At 45.1% G+C, this 26,747-nt stretch overlaps 1 protein-coding gene across 2 annotated transcripts; it reads left to right on the top strand.

Annotated features, from left to right (window-relative positions):
- Positions 1–549: 549 nt before the first annotated feature.
- LOC127334526 (protein PSK SIMULATOR 1) lies at positions 550–6,050 on the top strand. 2 transcript variants are annotated; one of them, XM_051361004.2, is made up of 12 exons: positions 550–1,438; positions 1,716–2,032; positions 2,120–2,212; positions 2,338–2,428; positions 2,612–2,705; positions 2,817–2,914; positions 3,052–3,121; positions 3,215–3,318; positions 4,754–4,870; positions 4,992–5,068; positions 5,178–5,222; positions 5,320–6,050. In XM_051361004.2, the coding sequence occupies exons 1-12, from the start codon at positions 1,133–1,135 to the stop codon at positions 5,840–5,842; spliced, it is 1,935 nt and encodes a 644-aa protein (XP_051216964.1). In that variant the 5' UTR covers positions 550–1,132; the 3' UTR covers positions 5,843–6,050. The 2 variants fall into 2 exon arrangements, with proteins under 2 accessions (XP_051216964.1, XP_051216963.1); XM_051361003.2 differs by having other exon boundaries at positions 552–1,438; positions 5,317–6,050.
- The last annotated feature ends 20,697 nt before the right edge of the window (positions 6,051–26,747 follow it).

Genomic DNA, 26,747 nt, shown 5'->3' with positions numbered 1-26,747 from the left:
CCATTGTGGGTACCTTCTCCGCGCTAGGGTTCTGGGTGAAAACACTTGACCGTCGGTCTCAACGATGGCGGCGCCGGCGCGGTGCGTTATTACCCTCTTGGGGACGTTGTCGTGGAGCTATGATCTTCTTCGATCTAGTTTCAGTATCCTCAGGGACAACTTTAGTCTTCTTGTACTTTTTTATTTATCTTTGATCTCTTGTATAAGAAGGTCTCCTCCTCACTTTGTATCGATTCGGCTATTTACGGTTTTACTTATAAAGTGAGGGGAAACCTGTTTTGACAAACAGTCCAACTTGAGCATAATATCATGGCCATCTCCTCTCCTGCCCAGCTCTCTCCTCTTCTTGGCCACGACGAAACCGCAGGCGACTGTTCATGCTTGGAGCAGGCGGTGAAGAAAACAAGGCGATAGTCGACAAAGCGCGCAAAGTCAAACCCCATACCAAAACCAAAAGTCACTGCTGCGGTGGGCTGACGCGCCGTACCATTAATAAACGCCCCTCCAAACCGTGGACTTTGCCCATTTCCCACCCCCACTCCTTTTTTCCTCTCCAAAAACAAATTACTAAAAAAAGTTGTCGCGCACCAAACGGGAAAGAAAGCGCGGCCGTCTCTCTCCGATCAATCAAATCCACATCGGCATAACCACCGAAAACCACTGGATTCCTGCTTCCTACCCCCGCCCCGTCCGGCCGCCATCACGCCGCCGGTGAGAGGTACCTGTCTCCTGCGCCGTGACGCGGGCGCTGCCATCGTGCCACGCATTCTCGGGGGCAGCTGTCTCGCGTCGACCACCAGATATAATCTGGTGTTCTTCTTCATTTTTAATCTCCCCCTCTGTCAACCACGCCGGCTCCCTTGACTAATCGGCGGGAGAATCGCCGGGCGTTTGCCGACCCTGCCCGGTCTCTTCCATTCGGTCGGTGCTACATGGCCGGATAGTTGCTCATCCTCCCCGTCGTTTGGTCCTCTTCTCGCGTTAGTTGGCGCCTCGTCAACGCCAAGGCTGGGATTACACGATTCTTCGTCGCCGTCGTCGCCGGATTCCTGTGCCGGAATTTCGGGTTGATCCATCCTCAATTCAGCATCTAGCTCGCGGGTGTGCAGTCGCGCCACCAGCATTGCCTGCCATGGGCGGCGTCTGCTCGGCGGGGATCACCGGTGACAGGTCGCCGGTGGAGCTCTCCTTCAGGGCCTTCTCTGGGTTCGTGGTGGACCAGGAGTTCAAGGCCTTCTCAGTGCCGGCCGGCAAAGCGCATGGCAAGAACAAGACCACGCCGATCGAGGAGGCCGACGGGTTGAGCTTCTCCGAGAAGGGCTCGCCCCCGTCTACCAGCGGCCAGGCTCGCCGATCGGTTTCCAACGATTCGCACCTGACCCGTGCCCCATCGGAGAAGCACAAGGCCGCGAAGCCCAGGCTGAGCACCTCCGGCAAGGCAAGCCTTACTATTACCCTGTCCATGCATTGCAAGCATTATACATTTGTACACTGCTCTTGCGATGAGACCAGATGGTGTGCCACATTGTGCTCTCTACAGAGTTGCATGAACCATAACTTGATCATACATTAGATTCTGTAATTATCCAGTTCTGTTTTGGCACTCCAAGTCTACATTGGGTTAATGAATACACTGCCTGCAGACACTTTTCAGGTTAGTTCAGGCCATCAATTTTACTGTAATCTCACAATGCATCCTTTCTGTTTTTTTGCAGGTTTCAGACAGAGCGTCAGTGTTTGGTAGAGCGAGTACCTCAGCGGTGCAGGTTCTCGACACACTGAGCAGCGGCATGTCAAGCTTGAGCACCGGAGGAGGTGGGTTCGCGTCCGGGCCACCCACGAAGGGGAACCGTGTGTCGATCCTCGCATTCGAGGTCGCCAACACAATAGTGAAGGGCATGAGCCTCATGCAGTCCATGTCCAAAGAGAACCTCAAGTATCTGAAGGAGACGGTGCTCCGATCACAAGCTGTACAGCGTCTAGTCTCGAGCGACGTGGATGAGCTGATGAGGATCGCTGCAGCCGACAAGAGGTTTGCCGCAAATGCATTGATGCTTGCTAGTCCCTTTTATGTGTGTTGTACTTTAGACATCCCGGTTTAATTTGCTCCTTTCACCAGGCAAGAGCTGAGAGTGTTCTCGCGAGAGGTGGTCAGGTTTGGTAACCGTTGCAAGGATCCCCAGTGGCACAATCTTGATCGCTACTTTTCCAAGTAGGTTGTCACGCACTGTTTTCCATGCCTGATCGATTGACCTGATATCGAAGTTCTTTTGTTTGAGGTTAAACACTGATATCAAAGTTTGACGAGCCGGGTTCCACTCTCTTTTCTGTTTCCAGGCTAGAATCCGAAATTGTACCCCAGCCAAACTTAAAAGAAACAGCAAAAGCAGAGATGCAGCAGCTGATGACCCTTGTTAGGCACACGGCTGTGAGTGCATTATGCTCTGAAATATGTTTTAGCAGTTTGACTGAATGGATAACTGATTTTGTTGATATCCTTGATGTTTGCATGAACTGCACTCTGTCTGTGCATCTTTTACCCCTTCGCTCTATTTGACTATTCATTCTAGCTTTCCTGATGCAGTTGCTGGTTCATTTTTCTGGCTCATAGGATCTCTACCATGAATTGCACGCATTAGATAGGTTCGAGCAAGATTATCGCCGTAAATTGGAGGAGGAGAAACAGTCAGTTGTATTTGAACGAGGTAAATCTATCATCATAAGATATCTCTGGCTCATGTAGCTTGAGATGTTATTCCACAACCAAGCCAGCAGTATATTGCCAACAGAAACTTATGACTGCAATTGATGATCAGGGGACACTGTTCAGATTATAAGACAAGAATTGAAGAGCCAAAGGAAGCATGTACAGAACTTGAAGAAAAAATCTCTTTGGAATAAGATACTCGACGATGTAAGTAATTTGTATTGACATTTTGAATAAATTGAATCATATATTTAGACAAAAAAATATAGATAGCCATATCTTTCCAGTCATTTGTGATTCACGGTTCTCATAATTTGAATCATGCAATTTCCTCCTATTGTCAGGTCATGGAGAAGCTTGTAGAAATTGTTCATTGCTTACATGTTGAGATTCAAGATGCTTTTGGGCCTAGTGGTATTGTCTAGTTTCTCATTCTTGTCATTGATGCATTTAACATTGTTATAACCCTGTTTATTCTGTTAATAAGTTTTTGATGTACATATATAGATGTAGCTGCACGACTGGATGAATCTTCCGAGAGCCATCAGACATTAGGATCAGCTGGCCTGTCGCTGCACTATGCAAATATCATTTCGCAGATTGATAACATCGTAAGTTTCTTCTTATTCACATATCTCATGCCACCCTTTCCTTTCTTCTCCTAACCTTTAAACTTTCCTGCTATATTTAATACTTTCTGTTTAAAAATAAAGCTATGTGTTCTCATATATTTTCTTAACAAGATATATTTTCCTTTAGGTTTTTTTTTTTATAAAGGAAATATATTAATACCAAGTGATACCAATTACATCCAGCCTCTGCAACAACGCAATGCCCTAATGACAGTACATATGCACACAGCCAAAAATAAAAAAGTAAAGCTAAGAAAAAAAAGTCTCGCTACGGTATTCCAGCCCTAGCAGCAACAATGCATCCACCACCAAGACAACACCTGAACTCCAGACTCTGCAAAAGCGACGCCTTCAAGAAGGAAACAGTGCACAAGCGCCGTCGCCGCCCGATCAAAGATCTTAGATTTTCACCCATAGTCCCCACTCTCAAAACAATGTCTTCAACAAGACCATTGCCAGGCACAACCAATTAAGGCCAAACCTTAGATTTTCACCCTGAAAAGTAAGACTCTGAACTTCACATGTGTTGCCGCCCTCACATGCATATTGCTGCTGCAAAACCTGGAACACAAAGCAAGTCTCTCAACAGCGCAGAGGCTCTAACCTTCATTACTAGTCCTTCAATCTAGCCTTCATGATATTCTCCGTCTGACTTCACCATGGACCAAAGGGTCACTTGATGGCACCAAAGAACAGAGCTTCGCGCCGCTTCCTCAACAACCAAACGGTCGGAATAAAAGAAAGGATGCGCACGACCGAATACCACTTGATCCAGCAAACTCCAGACATAAGGTGCACTGTTACATTCGCCAGCGGAGCGTTCCGGAACTCAACACTCCGGCCAGAGCAAGAAGGACTGGCCTCAAGACCTCGACTCACCATGAGCATGCAAGATCATCTGGGGCCTATCCGTCCTGCTACAAACACAACCGCCATGATCCCCCATCAACCATGATTCCCTTTAGGTTTTAATAGCTGGGTTATGTTGAAAGTAGCAACTCAAGATTGACCGTAATGCTCTTTAAGAAAAGCAAATTCTATATTTTTCCCGAGTTATGGGACAAAACATAAAGTACATCATAAAGATTAATGTTCAGAAAGTATGTTAGGCCGGAGATCTTTTTTGATACTTCAGAGGTTTCTTTTGCAACTATTACTTTCATGTAGCTAGAAGGCTAGCCTTTGCATAATCAGGAACATGTGCCTTTTGCGCTGAATAATTGTAAATGTAGCTGAGTGAAAGATGGTAGCAGTCCCACTAGTTATCAGCTCTATCGCCAGGGAGATGTGAGTAGTTCTGACTGTACAAGCTGTGAAACATACTTTGAGTGAAATGCCCAGTATCTAAAAAGTAGGACCATTTGTTGAATAATTTTGGAAACAGTTCACTAAACTTTTTTTTTTGTGATCTAAGGTTTCCCGGAGCTCTGTTCCCCCGCAAAGTACACGAGACACACTGTACCAAGGGCTGCCTCCAAATGTCAAGTCTGCTCTTCGAACGCGATTGCAAACATGCCCAGAGCCTCAAGAGGTATTTCGGTGGATGCTGTAAAACAAACAGCATGGCGCCATGTATATATGAACTACATTGGCCAATTCAAACCCTGGAGCTCATTTTAGTAAATCTGCATTTTCTTTTCCTTCCCTGTCAGGTTCCAATCACCCAGACCAGATCCTCCTTGGAGAAAACGTTGCAATGGATCGTCCCTGTCGCCAGTAACACGGCTAGGTACTTCAGTTAGCATCCCAAAATAGATTCAAACAGAAGCTGATTCTTGTCATGGGATTGATCGATCCGTTGCTCACCTTTGTTAATCTATATGATGTATATGCATCAGAGCACACCATGGATTCGGATGGGTCGGCGAATGGGCAAACACAGGGTGAGATATATACGCTGCTCTCACCAATTTGCCATCCATTCATCTGTTGCGAGAATACTCATCTGGATTTCTTGGACTCATAATTTCCCAACAGTAGGAATGATCTGATGCGGAGGACACCCGGCCACCCCGAGGTGCTCAAGATCGAGACGCTTCACCACGCGGACAAGGCCAAGGCGGAGGCGTGCATCCTGGAGTTGGTGGTGTGGCTCCACCGCCTCATCAGCTACAACAATGGCAGCAGCCTGGCCGGCCCAGGAGGCAGATCCCCCGTCCGCTCTCCGCCGTCCTCCACGGCGCCCAGGCCGCCGCCCAGCAAGCCGGCACTGCTCACGAGGGAGGACCGGGAGATGCTGCAGGAGGTGTACATGCGGCGGCAGCGGGCGGCTCCCGGGAAGAGCAAGAGTCAGGAGCTCACGTCGACGACGGCCGCCACCCGCAGGTCGTCGGCGGTGGCGGCGCTGAACAAGGACGACAGGCTGAGCAAGAGCAGCAACCACTCTCTGTTCCTCCTGGCGAGGCGGCCACACGCCGTGGCGCCCGTCGCCGTCGGCTTCGACATCGATGGCATCGAGGCGCGGGGCGTCATCGGCAGAGCGGACGTCCAGAAACAATCGTGAAACGGAACATCTTTTCATCCTTGCCGTTGTATATAGGCCAAAGCACGAGAAACCATGAGCTCGTACATAGCATTAGCAAAGTGTGAGAAGTGAAGTTCTAATTTTTTGGGGGTGTCGATACTTGGGTTCGATTTTTCTGCTTTTGCACCTGTACTGCTGCTTGTTCTTCTTCTTTTTTTTAACATGAAATACTCGTGCTCCATTAAAACACGCCAATACGGGTTACAGGAGAAGGGTAGCTCATCATCCAGAGAAAATGATCTTCATGGGCTACATTAACATCCAATGCCGCTAATTTATCTGCAGGCTTGTTAGACCCCTAGGGGCATACACCACCAGAACATCAAAAACACATAGACAATTAAAATTTCATATTGCTGATGAGGAAACCAAGAGAACTCGAGTCATAAACTGTAGTTGTCATAGCAGTTTTAAGATTGACAGTCTGTCTCGAAAATAACCCTCCCAATACCCATCTGATCGGCAGCCTGAATGGCATTGACAAGCGCAGTCGTTTCAGACTGAAATGTGTCATTTACATTGGACAGAGATCCAGCTATCGCAAACCCCCAAGACCCCAACCCCCGTCTTCGTGGTATCATAAAAGGCAGCATCAATATTGATCTTGACAAAACCTACAAGCGGTGGTTCCCAATTACAAATGAGCAAAGAAGGATCAGGCTGCTTCTTATTTTCCATGTGGTACTTCCATTCATCAACGTGTCTCCTAACAGTGAACTGAAATTGTTCCACTATCAAATACTTTTCTCCATGGTTTCCTCTATTTCTTTCAGCCCACCACCAACACCAGAGAAGAGCAACAATTAGTAACTTCTCTGCCTCTGACAACGAAAGTATTTCGTGTAGTGTTTCCCCAGAGCTGATTGGCAAGGCAACAACTTCAAGCGGACATCCTCCAACAAGAGTGCACGCCATCTACGCTTAGAAGATTTGCACTTCAGAAAAAGATGTCCACCATCCTCAAAAAGCTTATGGCAAACGGCACATCTAGTATCTAACTCAACAACTTTTCATGCAATATTCATGTACAAAGGGTGGCTATTGTGTGCAAACGCCAGAGGAAATGATGAACTTCCGGTGGACATTCAGTCTTCCAAAGTTTCTTAAAAACCTCTTGTTTAACCGAGATAAAAGCTGAACCTTGTCCTTCTTGTTTATAGTGGCCTGAACTTTCATTTCGACATGTACTTTATATGCTGATTTTACTGAAAAATACCCCTCTGATCAAAGTGCCAAGCCACAAAATCTTCAGAGTTTGCTCTCACTGGAATATTCATTATCACAGAAAGACCAACAGGAAGGAAATGTTGTTCAATTAGCTGACGGTTCCATGACATAAAAGTCTCATTGATCAATTCTGAAACCTTGACCAGCTCACAGTCACCTTTATGTGATGATGGGCTCTTTGGGGAACCATGGATCCTCCCAAATTTTCACACAAGACCCATCACCAATTCTCCATATAATCCATTCTCTCGAAACATTGAGTCCTTTAACAATGCTTCTCCAAACATAGCTCATTCCCACCTGCGATTTCGCTGAAAGAGGATCTCCATCAAGGAAATATTTTGCACGCAACAGTCGTGCACAAAGTGACTAAGGGGAATGTAACATTCTCCACCCTTATCGTGCAAGCATTGCAAGATTAAGTGAGTATATAAATCTATAAAGCCCAAACATCCTTCTTCTTTTGGTAGTTTCATCATTTTACGACCACCAATACTGATATACCATTTTACTTATGTCATCGATCACATAGAGATTTAGAAATATCAAAGAACGCCATTGCATAAGTGGGGATCACCTGATCAACAACTTTGATTAGGATTTTTTTTTGGAGCAACCGGCAAGAGCACTGCCTTTTCATTAAGAAGAGGTAAATTTGGTCAATTTATAAGGGAAACTGGCCAAAAATGGTACAACCCAAACGCCACACACCGGCGCCGAGGCCGCGCACCACACGAGCCAACGACACTCCCGCCCTAGCAAGAGGCATCACTCAAAACAGAAAGCTCCCGGAGCCACCGCTCCGACGTCCACACCGGTCCCGAGACCGCACACACTGGCAAGAACCGGAAAAACAACCCAAACACAACACACCGGCCCCGAGGCCCCGCACGCTACGAGCCGACGACACTTTATCCCAAGAGAGAAGGGACGACACTCAAAGACACAAGAGTTTTGGAGCGGCCGCTCCTACGTCCACACTTGTCCCGAGACCGTGCACCTGCCTGGCCGGCGAAGTTGCTGCCACACAAAGCAAGCCAAAACTTGTCTAGCGGAGTACCAGACCTCCAAGACATTGCTCCCAAGGGGGAAACGACGATGATGCCGCCGATGACCGCTTTAGCGAAAGCCAAAGCTCAGGTCTTCACCCAGAGAGTCTGAGACTACACACAACTAGGGAGGTGAAGGAGATCCTCGACAATGCCTCCAACGAGAGGAGCGACGTCCGAGGACGCTGACATCGCCGGCACCAACCGAAGTAGATGGAGTGCTTGATAGCCGCAAGTATACCCGCATGTCTGTCGTGGAGCACGCACACATTTGGACGATCTTTCACAATCGTTTTTTAATCTGCCTGAAGAAATATAACCAACTAGCATTTTTCTCGCACAATTCGATTGTCGCCATCCATTCCAATGGTTGTTAAAATCTAACCCATGTACTTGCCTGTCAGAAAAGTTCCATCTACACACAACACCGGACGAAAGTGGTTGAAGGCCTCGATGCATATGTTGAATGCGAAGAACATCCTATGTAGAACCCTGACATTAGGGAACTCTGGCATCCCAAAGACGTATATGTCCACATAGGTGCCCGGATTCCGGCCCTTCAATGTTTGGAGCAGACAAACGACACCGTCGTAAGCGTCTACGAAGGTCCCGAATCTGTTCTCCAATGCCGTATGTTTAGCCCTCATGCATTGCCATATGAAATTTCATAATGATATTTAAGGTGAACTCTTTTCTGGATGGCTTTAACCCCCATCGCTTTATTCTCTATAATCTCCTTGTACAACAGGCGAGCAAGGAGAGTGGAAGTAAGGTTTCGGTGATCCAGAAACATATTCTGAAGGACACAAGTGTGTGGCACGAAGTCGCTCACAATCCACGTTATGTCCCACTTCGGACAGTACCATGCACCCTTGATGGATATCTGTCATCAGTACAGACCACTATCAAAAACTTCTGACTTGAAACAGTGGTTTTGAATACTCTTTGCGTGTTCATTGACGACTTAGTGATTGCTTCCTGCAGATGTTTCTTGTTAGCATATCTTGCACCAATTGAGATGGTGTTCATGTTGTACTCCCAGGAATAATCATGGCGGTCATCCACGATCATTGCCTCCGTCAAATCCTGGTTCCGCGAAGAGGGGATTGGGTCCTCCTCCTCGTAGTCATCTGAATTATCGGATTCACCGGATTGATCAGAATCAAGCTCATCCTCCACTTCATCCCGGTCTTCCTCGTCCATCATGTTCTGCATCTGCTCTTTTTCTTCGTCGCTATCAACCTCGCCACTACCATCATGACCACATGACTACTCTGCCGAGATTGGAAACCGTTGCCTCCAGCATTAGAAGTTTGACTGCTCTTGTCCTCGCCTTCGTGGGAATTGACCTCCTTCGCCACGGGAAGCATTAAGGCCATGGGGTGAGTTTACCTACGCTCGCACGCTTCTAACCAGTGGACCCACTGAGAGGTCCGCTCAATCGGCTTCAACCGCCTACTGAAGCTGCTCCACAAAGCATGCACACCCATAGTGTATGCTTCGGAATTAAGCCTAAAATTTATGGTCAGTCACTCCTTCAACTGACAAACGCGTCATGTTTTTGGGTTTGACAAATGCAACTCCTCATACTGAAACTCGCTCAGATCAGCTTCCTTCGGAGTTATTCGGGTTGTGCCATTACAGTAGTAAACAACAAATTTTACTCTATCACACATATCTGCCCACCTTTACAAAATACAGACTCGTAAAAAAAACGAGCACCTACCCCCACAAATAAATAAAAAGACGAACGATGACCAACTACATAAATATTTTCTACCGGTACCTAAATTAGTATCTAATCCGACAAGCTAACAAGCTCTGTTAGCTGCCCAGCTCCTCCACCACGCATCAGCACAACCAGCACCACCACCACCACCACCTCCAACAGCACCACCACCACGGGTCCACCACCACCACCTCCACCAAGATGCTCCCAAAACTAACCCATCTATAGATCAGGTGATTCTACAACATTTGATGGTGAAAATAACAACAAAATGTTGGATAAATTACTGTTAAATGAGGGAAATAGAGGTGAAGCTGAGAGCAAAAACGAGAGAGCTGAGCTGAGCTGAGCTGAGAGAAAACGAGGAGGAAGAAGAGAGGAGGTGAGGGCGTGTCGGCAGCGTTGATCGAGGAAGTTATAACCAGACCGCACTACTCAGGGTCCTCGACCCCGGCACAATGGCCTCCGGATTCCGCGCCTCGACAAGCTTGCTGCTGGCCAGGCCGACAGGTTCTCAGGTTCCTAACCCCCACTCGGTGCACTCACGGAACACGAGGCCGACAACGTGCGGCAGGCGTGGACCACGCCGGATTCCCACACTACTCGGGTTTCCTGTACCCGATATTTTAAATTCGGGGTTCTTAACCCCGGCAGTGTATTATTGCTGATTTTTTTTAATCGAGTATTATTTCTGGAAATAAAAAATGTATTCTTTAAAAAATCGCCATATACGAGGAGTCTTTTATTTGATAGGAAATATTGATAAATAGAAAATGAGATTAGTACTGAAAACATACATAATCTGTTATATAGGATTTTGTACTAATGATTAATGAACACAATTCATACGTATTGGACTTAGGCTGCCAAAGCACATCCAAATAGAGTTATTGGTCCTAGCTAGTTGGAAGCCCACCAATCCTTTACTCCTCGCGCGATGCCCATGTATGGTCCGTGGATCGTTGGCAAGAATTGAAGAAACAACATACGGCATGGGAGCCAGCCCGGAGTAAGAAGAAGACGGAATCTAGCTGATGTCCTATACCATAGGATCGAAAGAAATATTGCCGTGAATCCGCTCCAAAATGATGCTACAGTTACAGTAGTGAAGGAAAAGGAAGATGCATGGCTCTGCGAATCGATCAGCAAACTCCGGTCCGAGTGACGGGCCATGAACGAACATGATTCGCCACCAACCGCTAGCTGCGGTGCACCGCGACGGGTGACGAAAGATTGAAGAATGTGGTGACGCGCGTGTGCTGTCCGCGCATCACAATGCCCGCACTCGAATGATGGCCGGCCCCAATGAGTCAGCCAGGTCAGATAAAGCGAAACAAAAGTGCGTTCACTCGTTCAGGGAGGTTCAGACATCAAACACGCCCTGAAACTACTGAAAAGAAAGAATTAGTGTGCTAGTTCTTTTCTTGACCATGTGAAAGAACCACTAGTGTGCGGGTGCCTAAGAACATCTTCAGCCGCGTCCCAAAGTGACCCCCGATGGCGTCGGATCGAATGTTTTGGGGACGTATTTTTTTTGTGCCATGTTTGGGGGACGTCATTTCCCAGCCGCGTCCTCCAAATGCGGCTCTAAACTTTTTTTATAGGGTTTTGAAAATATAACCATTTTATTAAACATAGCATACAAATAAATATGTTTATGAAAATTGTTTTCAAATTAAAATACAACAAATAATAAAACAACTAAACAAATATAATAAGTGGGGCTAGATCAAGGCGCGGCGGAATTTGCTGATAATCCTTTAACCCTCTAAATATGTTCAACGGGATCATTTTGAAATTACTCGTGAACATTGCTGTCACGGATCTCTGTGTGCATGGAGAGGAAATCAGTAAAATCTGCAGGCACATCATGATCAACCTCCGCAAGAGGGCCCTGACATTCATAGGGACCAACATGTCTCCTGATCTAGGTCATCCTTGATGATCATGTTGTGCATGATCACACAAGCCTACATCACCTCCCACATTTGGTCGTGAGACCAGCTTAGAGCAGGGTACCCGACAGTTGCAAATTGAGTTTGAAGCACACCAAATGCTCACTCGACATCCTTCCTGCAAGCTTCCTATCGCGAAGCAAAGTGGTAATTCTTCTGACCTGATGGAGTCGGGATTGTTTTCACAAAAGTAGCCAATTTTGGATATATACCATCGACTAGATAATAGTCTTTGGTATATTGGTGGCTATTGTTCTCATAGTTTCATGGTGGAGCATGACCTTCCACTAGTTTGCTAAATACCGGAGACCGCTGCAGGACGTTGATGTCATTGTGTGATCCCGCCATGCCAAAGAAAGAATGTCAAATCCATATGTCATAATCTGCCACAGCTTCAAGCACCACAGTGCAATATCCACGGCACCCTTTGTATATACCTTGCCAAGCAAACGGGTAGTTTTTCCATGACCAGTGCATGCAATCGATACTTCCAAGCATCCATGGAATTCTCTCGCAGCATTTTGTGCCATGATCCTTGCAGTCTCTTCTTCAGTTGGCCCTCTCAAGTAGTATTTGCCAAACTTTTCCATCACAGCTCGGCAAAACTTGTACATGCACTCAATGGCAGTAGACTCACTAATGCGAAGGTAGTCGTCATGTGTATCGGCATGTGCTCCGTATGCAAGCATCCTCATGGCGGCGGTGCACTTCTGAATCGATGAGAACCCAACAATGCCTACAGCGTCGTGCTTCAGCTTGAAGTAGGGGTTGAACTCTCGAACGCCGTGGAGGATATTCATGAACAAACCCTCGCTCATCCTATATCGGCGCCGAAAATTGTCGGCTTGTGTTGCGCCATCTGCGAAGTAGTCGTTGTGTGATGACCCACAAGTATAGGGGGTGTATCGTAGTACTTTCGATAAATAAGAGTGTCGAACCCAACGAGGAGCAGAAGGTGTTGACAAGCAGTTTCGATGAAGGATTCACTATAAATGCTCACAGACAAGTTTTCAGGGGGTTTTGATATAGCAGATAAATAAAGTACAAGTAAGTAAAATGCGAGAGTAATAATTGCAGCGAGTGGCCCAATCCTTTTTAGCACGAAGGACAAGCCGGTTTGTTTACTTATGATGACCAAACGTTCTTGAGTACACACGGGAATTTAGTCTAGTGCTTTCGCTTCATATAGTTGATTAATCTTCATTGTTTTGATAAGTGTTGTGTGGGTGAACCTATGCTAATGCACCACCCTTCCTAGGACTAATACATACTTGTGATTAAACCCCTTGCAAGCATCCGCAAATACAAGAAAGTAATTAAGATAAATCTAACCACAGCCTTAAACTCTGAGATCCTGCTATCCCTCATGCATCGATATACCAACGGGGGTTCAGGTTGCTGTCACTCCGGCAACCCCACAATTAGCAAACGAATACAAGATGCATTCCCCTAGGCCCATAAAGGTGAAGTATTATGTAGTCGACGTTCACATGACACCACTAGAAGAATAACACCACAACTTAAATATCAAACCATTAAATATTACTCAACATAGTTCACTACTAACATTTAGACTTCACCCATGTCCTCAAGAACTAAACGAACTACTCACGAGACATCATATGAAACATGATCAGAGGTGATATGATGATGGATAACAATCTGAACATAAACCTTGGTTCAATGGTTTCACTCAATAGCATCAATAACAAGGAGTAATCAATACCGGGAGAGTTTCCCCTATGAAATAATCAAGATTCAACCCGAGATGTTACAGCGGAGACGAGGTGCAGCGGTGGAGATGATGGTGTTGGCGGTGGAGACGATGGTGATGATGATCCCAATGAAGTCCAGCTCGATGATGGTGACGATGGCGACGATTTCCCCCCTCCGGGAGGGAATTTCCCCGGCAGATTTCAGCCTGCCGGAGAGCTCTTTTCTCTCTGGTGTTTTCCGCCCCGCAGAGGCGGCTGCATCTATTCTCGATGTCTGTAGCACCCTACCTTTTAAACAAAGGCAAGATACCTGTGTATAGTGCTATTCCCGGGATCACTGATAGCACACACATTTCAAATGTAATAATCATAGCAATAGGGAGTGGTGTTTTGGAACATGGGTGCGTATGCTCCCTATATTTTTGAAATGCATCTTATGTACATTTTAAATTTTAAAAAAATTGAAACAAAAAATTTGTACGTACATCTTCACGTGCTACGCGCTCAGAAAGTCGTTTCATAAAAAATCGACTTATCATGTGACGTGTGTAAAAAAGATAAAATTCAGTGCTAAAAATAATGCTTTTCACAAGATAAAGTTTCTCCTTTTTACATAGACCACAAAAAATATTAGTTTTTCGTGAAACTTAGCGAATGCACATACATTATTGAGATGTACATGTAGAATTTTTTATCCAAATTTCTTGACATTTCGAAATATGTTTTTTTGGTAGAGGGAGCATACGCACCCGGGAGCCGAATTGAATTTCCGTAGCAATAGTATCAAATTTACTACAACGTAGATCCTCAGGAGATAAAATAATGTCTTACAAATTGCATAGTCAAATAGACTAGCTCAAAAATAAATGTTCAAAGCAAACACAACGGAAAATAACTTCAATGAGCCTCCATCATCTTCATGCGCCACAGGCAGACATGTTGGAATGTAGACTCGAGATCCTACCTAGTATTCCTCTTCAGACGAACCTGCACGTTTGAATATGCAGCCCCACGAATGGAGGTCAGTACAATGATGTACTGACAAATGACACTTATATGGTGGCAGTTTTGGGCATGACTATCTACATGATATTTGGCAAGTGGAGTTTAGGCAGATTTGCATAAAGCCAATTTTATCCTACATTTATTTCAAAACAAAACATTTTACAAACTCATAATGATGTCATAGACAGTATCATGGTTACATCTCCCATGTACTATCCGACAGTTGCTACACAAATTTTTAACTTATTCAGAAAAGGTGATAAGATTCTTCCGTACATTCCCTGCCTAAAAAGCTCAAATTGTCCGTAACCGGGGACACGGCTAAGATCTTAGGTTTACTCTCGAGAGGTTGTGCACTTTCACCTTACGACCCACCCTTCCCAAGAGAAGAATGAGACAAGATCTTTCAGAAGGAGGTTTCAACCATAACTAGCTAGACCCGTTCCCGTTTGGTTGCAAGCCACATCATCATGTCTAGCAACAAGTTGGACCTCACAACATACTTAATCCCGGCAGAGCCCATAATACCATAAGGCTGCACTGGAAGCTATCTAAAACATGGACGACATAGTAATCTCTTTAATCCTGAGTGGCCATCCACAAGTGCACCCTCAGGCGAAGACAACCACAATGTGGCCCTGAGTAGCCACTCAACATATGCGCACCCTCAGGCGAAGACAACCACCAAGTGGCCCTGAGTAGTCGCCCACCAATCAACCAATCCACCCAGGTGTTTCATTTAGGGTTGTTAATTTTAATTCCCAACACTCACAATCTAGCATAATCAAAACAGCAGTGGCATTTGGTTATTGCTAGACAAACTAAGAATCCTAGCAAGGGTTCATGGTGGCTACACACTACTGGGATTGATAAGCATAGCATAACTTTTGAAATCAAAATCCTACCATGCATACTAGTTTGAAAAACACTAATGCATAACAAAATAGGTAGGTAATTGAGTATCACTTGCCTTAATCAAAGCAACCCGCACAATCACAGCAATCACAAGCACCACCTTGATCTCCTCCACAATCTATTCAAACAAGCACAACAAAAATAAACAAACATTCGATATGAACAATCATAGACATGTATGCATGCATGCTATGCAACAATTTAACTTCACAAGAGCGGTGGTGTGTAAGTGTTGCATTATGTGTTTTCTGATACGTGCAACGTTAATAAGGTATTCTGGACATTTAATTTGATTTAGAAAACCCATTAATCGAGTATTTACTTAACATATACAACCTTATTAATTAGCTACTGCAAGCATTATGTGTTGTAAAAAATATGAATTTGACCTTCCTGGATAGGCTACAATAACACAAGAGTAGACCAATTGGAATCATTCGAAAATAAGTTATAGAATTTGAATTATCATCAAATTACTGATTTGAGTAGATTTTACTAAAACAAGTTTGTGCACGTATCAAAGTTGTACAATTTTTATTCCATGTTGTAGTACATTATCTGAGGATTCCAGAAAGTACAAAATCATAAAATTTGGACCAGTAGATTATTTTATACAATTTTTATAGTGCAAAATAGTTAATTTCTCTATTTGAATTATAATGCGAAACTAACACTAAACCTATACAGTATTATTACATAAACGTGTACTACAGATTGTAAGCTTTCCGAAAACATAAAATTCGTAAAATTTGGCCCAGTGTTTGATTTTATATTGAATTTACAAGTTCTGCTACAAATCTGAGATTCAAAATCGAATTTAAAACGTGTTTGACCAAAACTGACCGGCCGGGCTGACTAGGGTGCTGACTAGGCAACACGCGGCGCATCCTGATTGGCCCGTACCGGTTTGGTACGGCCTTCTAATCTGAACCACCGGATTTAGATCTAACGCGCGAGAAAAAAAAAAAGAAAAAAAAAACGGGGGCTCACCTCTGCCTGGCCGGAGATGGGGAAGTCGCCGGCGCGGCGGTCGGGCCTGGAGGTCGGCGGCACGGCGGTCGTCTCCGAGCTCGGAAAAGGGGCGTACGGGGCGCAGCTCATCGCGGCGAGGGCTCTGGTGGCGGCGGCGCGAGCAACAGAGGGCTAGGGCGGCGGCGGCGCTTGGCTGGAGGCAGCAGCGGGCGCGGCGCTACGGCGAGCAATCGCCATCGTCTGGCGGCGCGGCGGTGGGAGCGGTGTGGTGGAAAAGACGCGGGGGGGGGGGGGGGGGCCGGGGTATTTATAGGCGGGGGCACGGACGTCAAGGGGGCTTCGGACGGCGGAGATCGATCCGCGTCGATCTAGGTCAAGGCGGCGGCACGGGGTCCGGGTCGGCCACGGGTTGATGAAGATGTGGGCCCTGCTGACAGGCGGGCCCCACCAATCGGTGAGAGAAAAGAAAAGAAAAACAGAAAGGCCGAGGAGAGGCGGTGCGGTGCGGGCCGCGTCTGCAGACCGTTTGGGCCGACGCGGTCGGGCTGGCCCGACTCGGCCAGTCCGAACCGTTTTTCCTTTTTTTTTGTTCTTTTTGTTTTTCTTTTCTTTTTACTGTTTTAGACATAACTTTTGATTTAAGCATCCAAATTGGGTCAAACCAGTTTCTAAAATTTTGTAAAAATTAGGGCTTTGTTTTAGACAACAGGGAACAAGGTTTTGAACCAAAATAGCATGGTAGAAAAATAATATCATTGCATTAGGGTATGTAGCCATGTTTGAGTCATATTGTGCTTAACATTTTATGTGTATAAATGCAAATGCAAAGATGCCATGAATGCATGCAGGTTTTTTAGAATTTTGAAAACTAGGGATGTTACAGACTAACCCCCTTAAGATGAAGCACGTCCCCGAACTTCGGAAAGGCTAGCAAAATAGGTGTGGGTACTCTTCTCGAAGATTGTCTTCACGTTCCCAAGTTGCCTCTTCCTCGGTATGGTGACTCCATTGAACCTTGCAGAACTTGATGGTCTTCGTGCGAGTATTTCTTTCAGCTCTCTCCAAGATCTTGATGGGTTTCTCCTCGTACGTCAAGTCACTTTCCTGTTGAACTTCCTCGAGCGGTACTGTATCCTTCAACGGCGTTTCCGACATCTCCGGGTGGCACTTCTTCAACTGACTGACATGGAACACATTATGAACTGCTGAAAGAATCTCTGGCAATTCAATCTCATATGCCACTTCTCCTTTGCGAGATAAGATCTTGAATGGTCCGATGAATCTTGGGGTTAACTTTCCCTTGATTCCAAATCTCTTGACTCCTCGAAGAGGTGATACTCTGAGATAAACCCTATCGCCTATTTCATATGAAACATCTCTACGCTTATTGTCAGCATAGCTCTTCTGTCTAGACTGTGCTACTTTCAATCTATCCTTGATCAGTCTAACCTTTTCTTCGGCTTCTTGGATAATATCTGGTCCAAAGAAACTCCTTTCTCCAACTCCACTCCACAGCAATGGGGTGGTACATTTTCTCCCATACAGAGCTTCAAATGGGGACATCTCAATGCTAGCTTGGTAACTATTGTTGTAAGAAAACTCTGCATATGGTAGACTATCATCCCAACTAGATCCATAATCTATAACACAAGCTCTCAGCATATCCTCTAGGATCTGATTCACTCTCTCAGTCTGACCGTCTGTCTGAGGATGAAATGTTGTACTAAACTCCAATCTGGTTCCTAAGGACTCATGCAACTGCTTCCAGAAATGTGAGGTAAATTGGGTACCTCTATCTGACACAATACTCTTAGGGACACCATGAAGGCATACTATTCTCTTCATATAGATATCTGCTAACTTAGCACTGGTGTAGGTGGTCTTCACAGGCACAAAGTGAGCTACCTTTTTCAAACGATCCACTATAACCCAAATCGAATCATACCCTGACTTTGTTCATGGTAACCCAGTAATGAAATCCATACCGATTTGGTCCCACTTCCAGTCCGGAACCTTCAGCGGTTGCAGTAATCCTGCTGGCTTCTGATGTTCGGCCTTCACTCTGCTACACACATCACACTTGGCTATATATTCCGCGATGTCCCGCTTCATATTATTCCACCAAAATCTCTCTTTCAGATCCATGTACATCTTGGTATTGCCAGGGTGAATGGAATATGGTGTCTCATGAGCTTCCTGAAATATCAGCTTCCTAAGTTCAGGGTCATTGGCTACACAGATACGCTTCCCAAACCAAACAATACCCTACTCGTCTTCACTAAAACCTTTTGCTTTATCCTCCTTCAAGTTTTCCTTTATCTTCTCTATATCTTCGTCTCCCTTCTGGGTTTCTTTTATCCTATCCATCAGCGTAGGTTGTACTATTAAGGATGCTACAAATCCTTCCGGTAATATTTCCAAACTAAGGTCCTTCAATCCCTTGCACAGATCTTCAGGCAATTCTTCTGTCGACAGACAATTTACATAAGACTTACGGAGGCATCTGCCACTACGTTTGCTTTACCGGGGTGGTATTGCAAACTTAGATCGTAATCCTTGATAAGTTCCAACCATCTCCTTTGTCTCATGTTCAATTCCTTCTGAGTGAAAATATACTTCAAACTCTTGTGGTCGGTGAATACTTCACATCGTTTCCCCATCAAATAGTGTCTCCAGGTCTTCAGTGCATGAACCACTGAGGCTAACTCTATATCGTGTGTGGCGTAATTGATTTCATGTTTCTTGAGTTGCCTAGAAGCATAAGCTGCTACCTTGCCTTCCTGCATCAACACGCTTCCAAGTCCTTGACGAGAAGCGTCACAGTACAATTGGAATTCCTTTTCCAGATCTGGTAAACACAGAATTGGTGCAGACACTAGCCTCTTCTTTAATTCCTGAAAACTAGCTTCACATGCTTCCGTCCAAGCAAACTTCTTCTCTTTCTTCAACAACTCAGTCATTGGTTTTGCTATCTTGGGGAAATTCTCAATGAATCTTCTATAATAGCCTGCCAATCCCAGGAAACTACGAATTTCTCCGACATTCTTGGGTGGTTCTCATTCTGTCACAGCTGCTACCTTGGATGGATCAACAACAATCCCTTCCTTGGATATAATGTGTCCCAGAAATCCTACTTCACTGAGCCAAAACTCACATTTACTAAACTTGGCATATAGTTGGTGTTCTCGAAGTTTCTCCAAGATCAGGCGAAGATGTTCCTCATGTTCTTCTTTTCTCTTGGAATAGATAAGTATGTCGTCAATGAAGACTACGACAAACTTGTCAAGGAATTCCATGAACACTTTGTTCATCATATTCATGAAGTATGAAGGTGCATTGGTTAAGCCGAAAGGCATCACCGTATACTCATATGAACCATATCTAGTGACAAAGGCTGTCTTGGGGATGTCATGCTCTCTAATCTTGAGTTGAAAATATCCAGACCGAAGGTCGATCTTGGAAAACACACTAGCTCCAACCAACTGATCGAAAAGGTCATTGATTCTGGGTAGGGGGTATTTGTTCTTGATGGTAACTTCATTTAGCGAACGGTAATCCATAACCAAGCGCTGGCTCTTGTCCTTCTTCTCAACAAACAGAATTGGAGCTCCCCACGGAGATGAACTCTCCCTAATGAAACCTTTTCCTAACTACTCCTTCAGCTGTTTCTTGAGCTCCTTCAACTCATCAGTAGACATGGGGTAAGGTCTCTTTGCTATAGGGCCTGTGCCCGGAAGCAATTCTATAAGAAACTCCACATCTCTATCTGGGGGCATTCCTGGTAACTCCTCCGGAAAGACATTCGGGTATTCCTTGACTATGTGTACCTGGTCTAGGCTAACCCCCTTAAGATTGTCTAGCCTTATTTCACCAAAGTCCAATCGGGATTTGAACCTAATTCTTTTTCCCTCGGGGGTTGTGAGAGTGATTGATTTACTCACACAATCTATGACTCCTCTATGGGTTGTCATCCAGTCCATTCCCAGAATAACATCCAAACCTTGTGATTCTAGGATTACTAAGTGTGCGACGAATTTATAGGGGCCAATTTCTAACACCAAATTTCGGCATCCTGAATTGACTATCATCTCTCCACCAGAGGAACTTACTTTAATTGTTTTTCCTATTGTTTCGGTGGGTAATCCATTTTTATTCACAAAAGCTCTTGATATGAATGAATGTGATGCACCAGTATCAAACAAAACTAATGCCGTAAATGAGTTGAGTGGAAACATACCCATCACGGCGTCAGGTTCATTCATTACTTCCTCCATGTTGAGGTGGTTCGCCTGTCCCTTCTGGAAGGTATTGGGTTTGGTAGCTTCAGCAGACTTATTCTTCGGACAGTCAGAAGAATAGTCTCCAAGCTTCTTACACTTGTAGCATGTGACAGTGGACAAGTCCCTTGAATTGTGTCGGTGCTGGCCATTATTTCCATTGGGGTGTGCGTTACTCCCATTGTGACGGCCATTGTTTCCACCGTGATTCCCATTGGAATGATTTCCCCTGAATCCTCCATTGAACTTGTGACCATTGAAATTGTTGCCATTCCCCTTGCTGAAATGACTGTTATGCCTGTGTGAGCTGTGACTTCCATTCCCATCGGAAGAATGGTGATTCTTGTGGAATGGCTCAGTGTGACCCTTATTGCCAAACTTCCTCTTGCGGTTCTCCTCCTTCTTGATATTATTGTCCAGAGCGATGGCTTGATCAAGTAGGGACTGGTAACTGGGTGCGTAAGCTACAGTCAATGGAATCTTCAGTTCACCCTTAAGTCCATTGAGGAACTTCTCCTTCCTCTTAGCATCTGTGTCAATGTCCTCAGGAGCATACCTCGCCAAGGTACAGAAGTCATCCATGTATTCCTTCAGAGTCCTCCCTCCCTGTCTCAGACTGCGGAATTCATCTCTCTTGAGATTCATAATGCCCGAGGAGATGTGGGAAGTACGAAATCCCTCCTTGAAGGTTTCCCAGTCTAAGCCATCTATTGGATGGGTAAGTTGATAAGTCTCCCACCACATTGCAGCAGGTCCTTCCAGCAGATGAGCGGTGAACCTAATCTTCTCAGCCTCGGTGCACTCACAGGTGACTAAGTCCTTTACGAAGCCAGTCATCAGCTACAATTGGTTCAGTGGCACTGGAGAACTTAGCTGGTCTGAGTCTCAGGAATCTGGCAAGTCTGTCCACTAGGGGCGGGGGTGGTGGTGGTGGAGGCGGCGGTGGTGGTGGAGGTGGTGGCGGTGGATTGTTGTTGTTGTTCTGGGTGGTTTGGATGAACTGGGTCATCATCTGCATGAGCTGTGCCTGAGCTGTCATCATCTGATTCAGTGCATCCTGAGTTGGGTCACGTCTTGGCGGCATCTGATATAGTTTTAGCACAGATAAGAAACAAGATAGACAGATCTAGGAAGTAAAATTTCCTACCCATGCACAAGCAAGTCACACAACCAAACAGAAACATGGAAAAACCTGAAATCCAAACTTTTACTTAAAACTTATCGAGGTTCGAAAATACGACTAAGATAGTTGGTACTGCCTTACATCAGATAGTAGGACAATACAAAATAGCGTAATGAAAAAGAAAATCTAAAATCTAAAGGGGTCTTCTAACGTCTCTTGACCGCTCCATAGCATGCTAAGGGGTAAGGCTCCGAGCTTGTCTTCCTCTTCTTCTTCTTCTCTTCCGCAACTGGCTCTACTTCACCATCAGAGTTAAACATGAGCCTCTCTTGAGGATCTTCTTCCTCCTTCCCAGCCGAGAGTTCTTCAATCGTTTCCTTCAGAAGCTTGTTCTCCATCTTCAGAGCCTCATTCTCCTTCTTCATCTCATCCATCTCCTTAGTTTCAATAGCCCTGTTCTCTAGCATCAGCGTTAGTGTCTTCTAGATTGTCTTTGCCCAGTTGTCGCTAATGATTATCTTCTCTTCCAGCTTCACTGGATCCTCCAGAAGGGCGATGCGCTCTTCCAGCGCCAGTCTCTTATCATGAATGGCCAATAGAGCTGCTTCCATCTGCATATTTCTGCCGTTGGCATATTGGAGTGCCTCCCTGGCTTCACCCACCAAGACGGTTTGCCTCCTCAGCAGCATCTCGGAGCTAGCGGACACGAACTACCTCTCAGTCATATAATTGCGACATACCGAGTTATTCCGAGCACCGGTGCGGCGGAGTGGGGTACCATCTTCCGAACGCTCACCAAAGTGATAGTAAGGTGACGTCGGAGGAATCTTACGGTGGAACTTGTGGCGGATGCGGGCGATGGCGCCCTGGATGGCGATCTCCACTGAATTCATCCAATCAGGGTAGACCTCAGAATACGTCATGCTCGGATCATCAGGGTCTTCATCACTTCCCAGAATAAAGGTCTTGATCAACCATGCCTCTGTATCATGCTCCTTGTACAGCTGCCTGCCCTGGATGATCGGAGGTGCTATCCCAACTAATGTTGACATATCAAATAATATGTCGCTGAGGTAGAAAGATTCGTCTCCAGCAACAAACGTCTCGTCGTAGTCGGCCATCTACAATTTTATAAGAGAAGACAAGATCAGAAAAGATCAAAATGAATAGATAAGTGAAGAATTAAAATTTTCATAATTATCATTTTAAACAAGTTTGTATCCTATTGTTTTTCAAATCCTAGGGTCTCGATCCTACAGGCAACACTATGCTCTGATACCATTTTGTAGCACCATACCTTTTAAACAAAGGCAAGATACCTGTGTATAGTGCTATTCCCGGGATCACTGATAGCACACACATTTCAAATGTAATAATCATAGCAATAGTATCAAATTTACTACAACGTAGATCCTCAGGAGATAAAATAATGTCTTACAAATTGCATAGTCAAATAGACTAGCTCAAAAATAAATGTTCAAAGCAAACACAACGGAAAATAACTTCAATGAGCCTCCATCATCTTCATGCGCCACAGGCAGACATGTTGGAATGTAGACTCGAGATCCTACCTAGTATTCCTCTTCAGACGAACCTGCACGTTTGAATATGCAGCCCCACGAATGGAGGTCAGTACAATGATGTACTGACAAATGACACTTATATGGTGGCAGTTTTGGGCATGACTATCTACATGATATTTGGCAAGTGGAGTTTAGGCAGATTTGCATAAAGCCAATTTTATCCTACATTTATTTCAAAACAAAACATTTTACAAACTCATAATGATGTCATAGACAGTATCATGGTTACATCTCCCATGTACTATCCGACAGTTGCTACTCAAATTTTTAACTTATTCAGAAAAGGTGATAAGATTCTTCCGTACATTCCCTGCCTAGAAAGCTCAAATTGTCCGTAACCGGGGACACGGCTAAGATCTTAGGTTTACTCTCGAGAGGTTGTGCACTTTCACCTTACGACCCACCCTTCCCAAGAGAAGAATGAGACAAGATCTTTCAGAAGGAGGTTTCAACCATAACTAGCTAGACCCGTTCCCGTTTGGTTGCAAGCCACATCATCATGTCTAGCAACAAGTTGGACCTCACAACATACTTAATCCCGGCAGAGCCCATAATACCATAAGGCTGCACTGGAAGCTATCTAAAACATGGACGACATAGTAATCTCTTTAATCCTGAGTGGCCATCCACAAGTGCACCCTCAGGCGAAGACAACCACAATGTGGCCCTGAGTAGCCACTCAACATATGCGCACCCTCAGGCGAAGACAACCACCAAGTGGCCCTGAGTAGTCGCCCACCAATCAACCAATCCACCCAGGTGTTTCATTTAGGGTTGTTAATTTTAATTCCCAACACTCACAATCCAGCATAATCAAAACAGCAGTGGCATTTGGTTATTACTAGACAAACTAAGAATCCTAGCAAGGGTTCATGGTGGCTACACACTACTGGGATTGATAAGCATAGCATAACTTTTGAAATCAAAATCCTACCATGCATACTAGTTTGAAAAACACTAATGCATAACAAAATAGGTAGGTAATTGAGTATCACTTGCCTTGATCAAAGCAACCCGCACAATCACAACAATCACAAGCACCACCTTGATCTCCTCCACAATCTATTCAAACAAGCACAGCAAAAATAAACAAACATTCGATATGAACAATCATAGACATGTATGCATGCATGCTATGCAACAATTTAACTTCACAAGAGCGGTGGTGTGTAAGTGTTGCATTATGTGTTTTCTGATATGTGCAACGTTAATAAGGTATTCTGGACATTTAATTTGATTTGGAAAACCCATTAATCGAGTATTTACTTAACATATACAACCTTATTAATTAGCTACTGCAAGCATTATGTGTTGTAAAAAATATGAATTTGACCTTCCTGGATAGGCTACAGTAACACAAGAGTAGACCAATTGGAATCATTCGAAAATAAGTTATAGAATTTGAATTATCATCAAATTACTGATTTGAATAGATTTTACTAAAGCAAGTTTGTGCACATATCAAAGTTGTACAATTTTTATTCCATGTTGTAGTACATTATCTGAGGATTCCAGAAAGTACAAAATCATAAAATTTGGACCAGTAGATTATTTTATACAATTTTTATAGTGCAAAATAGTCAATTTCTCTATTTGAATTATAATGCGAAACCTAACACTAAACCTATACAGTATTATTACATAAATGTGTACTACAGATTGTAAGCTTTCCGAAAATATAAATTCATAAAATTTGGCCCAGTGGTTGATGTTATATTGAATTTACAAGTTCTGCTACAAATCTGAGATTCAAAATCGAATTTAAAATGTGTTTGACCAAAACTGACCGGCCGGGCTGACTAGGGCGCTGACTAGGCGACACGCGGCGCATCCTGATTGGCCCGTACCGGTTCGGTACGGCCTTCCAATCTGAACCGCCGGATTTAGATCTAACGCGCGAGAAAAAAATAAAAGAAAAAGAAAACGGGGGCTCACCTCTGCCTGGCCGGAGATGGGGAAGTCGCCGGCGCGGCGGTTGGGCGTGGAGGTCGACGGCACGGCGGTCGTCTCCGAGCTCGGAAAAGGGGCGTACGGGGCGCAGCTCGTCACGGGGAGGGCTCTGGTGGCGGCGGCGCGAGCAACGGAGGGCTAGGGCGGCGGCGGCGCTTGGCTGGAGGCAGCAGCGGGCGCGGCGCTACGGCGAGCAATCGCCGTCGTCTGGCGGCGCGGCGGCGGGAGCGGTGTGGGCGAAAAGACGCGGGGGGGGGGGGGGGCCGGGGTATTTATAGGCGGGGGCACGGACGTCGAGGGGGCTTCGGACGGCGGAGATCGATCCGCGTCGATCTAGGTCAAGGCGGTGGCGGCGCGGGGTCCGGGTAGGCCACGGGTTGATGAAGATGTGGGCCCCGCTGACAGGCGGGCCCCACCTGTTGGTGAGAGAAAAGAAAAAAAAACAGAAAGGCAGGGGAGAGGCGGTGCGGTGCGGGCCGCGTCTGCAGGCCGTTTGGGCCGACGCGGTCGGGCTGGCCCGACTCGGCCAATCCGAACCGTTTTTCCTTTTTTTTTGTTCTTTTTGTTTTTTCTTTTCTTTTTACTGTTTTAGACATAACTTTTGATTTAAGCATCCAAATTGGGTCAAACCAGTTTCTAAAATTTTGTAAAAATTAGGGCTTTGTTTTAGACAACAGGGAACAAGGTTTTGAACCAAAATAGCATGGTAGAAAAATAATATCATTGCATTAGGGTATGTAGCCATGTTTGAGTCATATTGTGCTTAACATTTTATGTGTATAAATGCAAATGCAAAGATGCCATGAATGCATGCAGGTTTTTTTTGAATTTTGAAAACTAGGGATGTTACAATGTTCCCCTAAACCTTAGGGTTCTCTGGAGATGAAGTACGCGAAAGGGAGATGGCAGAGGGGGGTCGTGGGCCCCCTCCCCACAAGGCGGCGCGGCCAGGGTGGAGCCCGCGCCGGCCTATGGGGGGGCTCATGGCGGCCCTCCTCAGCCTCCCCTTTTGGATGTGTCCGTCTTCTGGAATAATAAGAGCTTCGGTATATTTTCCGTCAATTGTTGATCTTCAGAAATACCGTATCCTGATGGTGCTTTTTCCAGCAGAATCCTGACTCCGGTGAGTGATTCTCCAATAATCATGTAACATGCAAAATAGGTGAAATAACATAAGTATCATCTCTAAATATGAAATATATTAATGAATAACAGTAAATTATGATATAAAATAGTGATGCAAAATGGACGTATCATTGTGCAGCATGGTATGACCCTACATCCTCTGACGGGGTGATACGTCTCCAACATATCTATAATTTCTTATGTTCCATGCTTGTTTTATGACAATACCTACATGTTTTACTCACACTTTATAATGTTT

The sequence above is a fragment of the Lolium perenne genome, chromosome 6 (genome assembly GCF_019359855.2).
Source record: "Lolium perenne isolate Kyuss_39 chromosome 6, Kyuss_2.0, whole genome shotgun sequence".
Classification (NCBI taxonomy): Eukaryota; Viridiplantae; Streptophyta; class Magnoliopsida; order Poales; family Poaceae; genus Lolium; species Lolium perenne.
This window is presented reverse-complemented; position numbering and strand designations above follow the sequence as displayed.

What these genes read in the sequence shown, in the direction of transcription:
- LOC127334526 (XM_051361003.2), top strand. Translation starts at nt 1,133, where the DNA reads ATGGGCGGCGTCTGCTCGGCGGGGATCACCGGTGACAGGTCGCCGGTG. An exon ending in CATGCCCAGAGCCTCAAGAG is followed by an intron (nt 4,871 to 4,991) that starts GTATTTCGGTGG and finishes CTTCCCTGTCAG; the next exon opens with GTTCCAATCACCCAGACCAG. An exon ending in GTCGCCAGTAACACGGCTAG is followed by an intron (nt 5,069 to 5,177) that starts GTACTTCAGTTA and finishes TATATGCATCAG; the next exon opens with AGCACACCATGGATTCGGAT.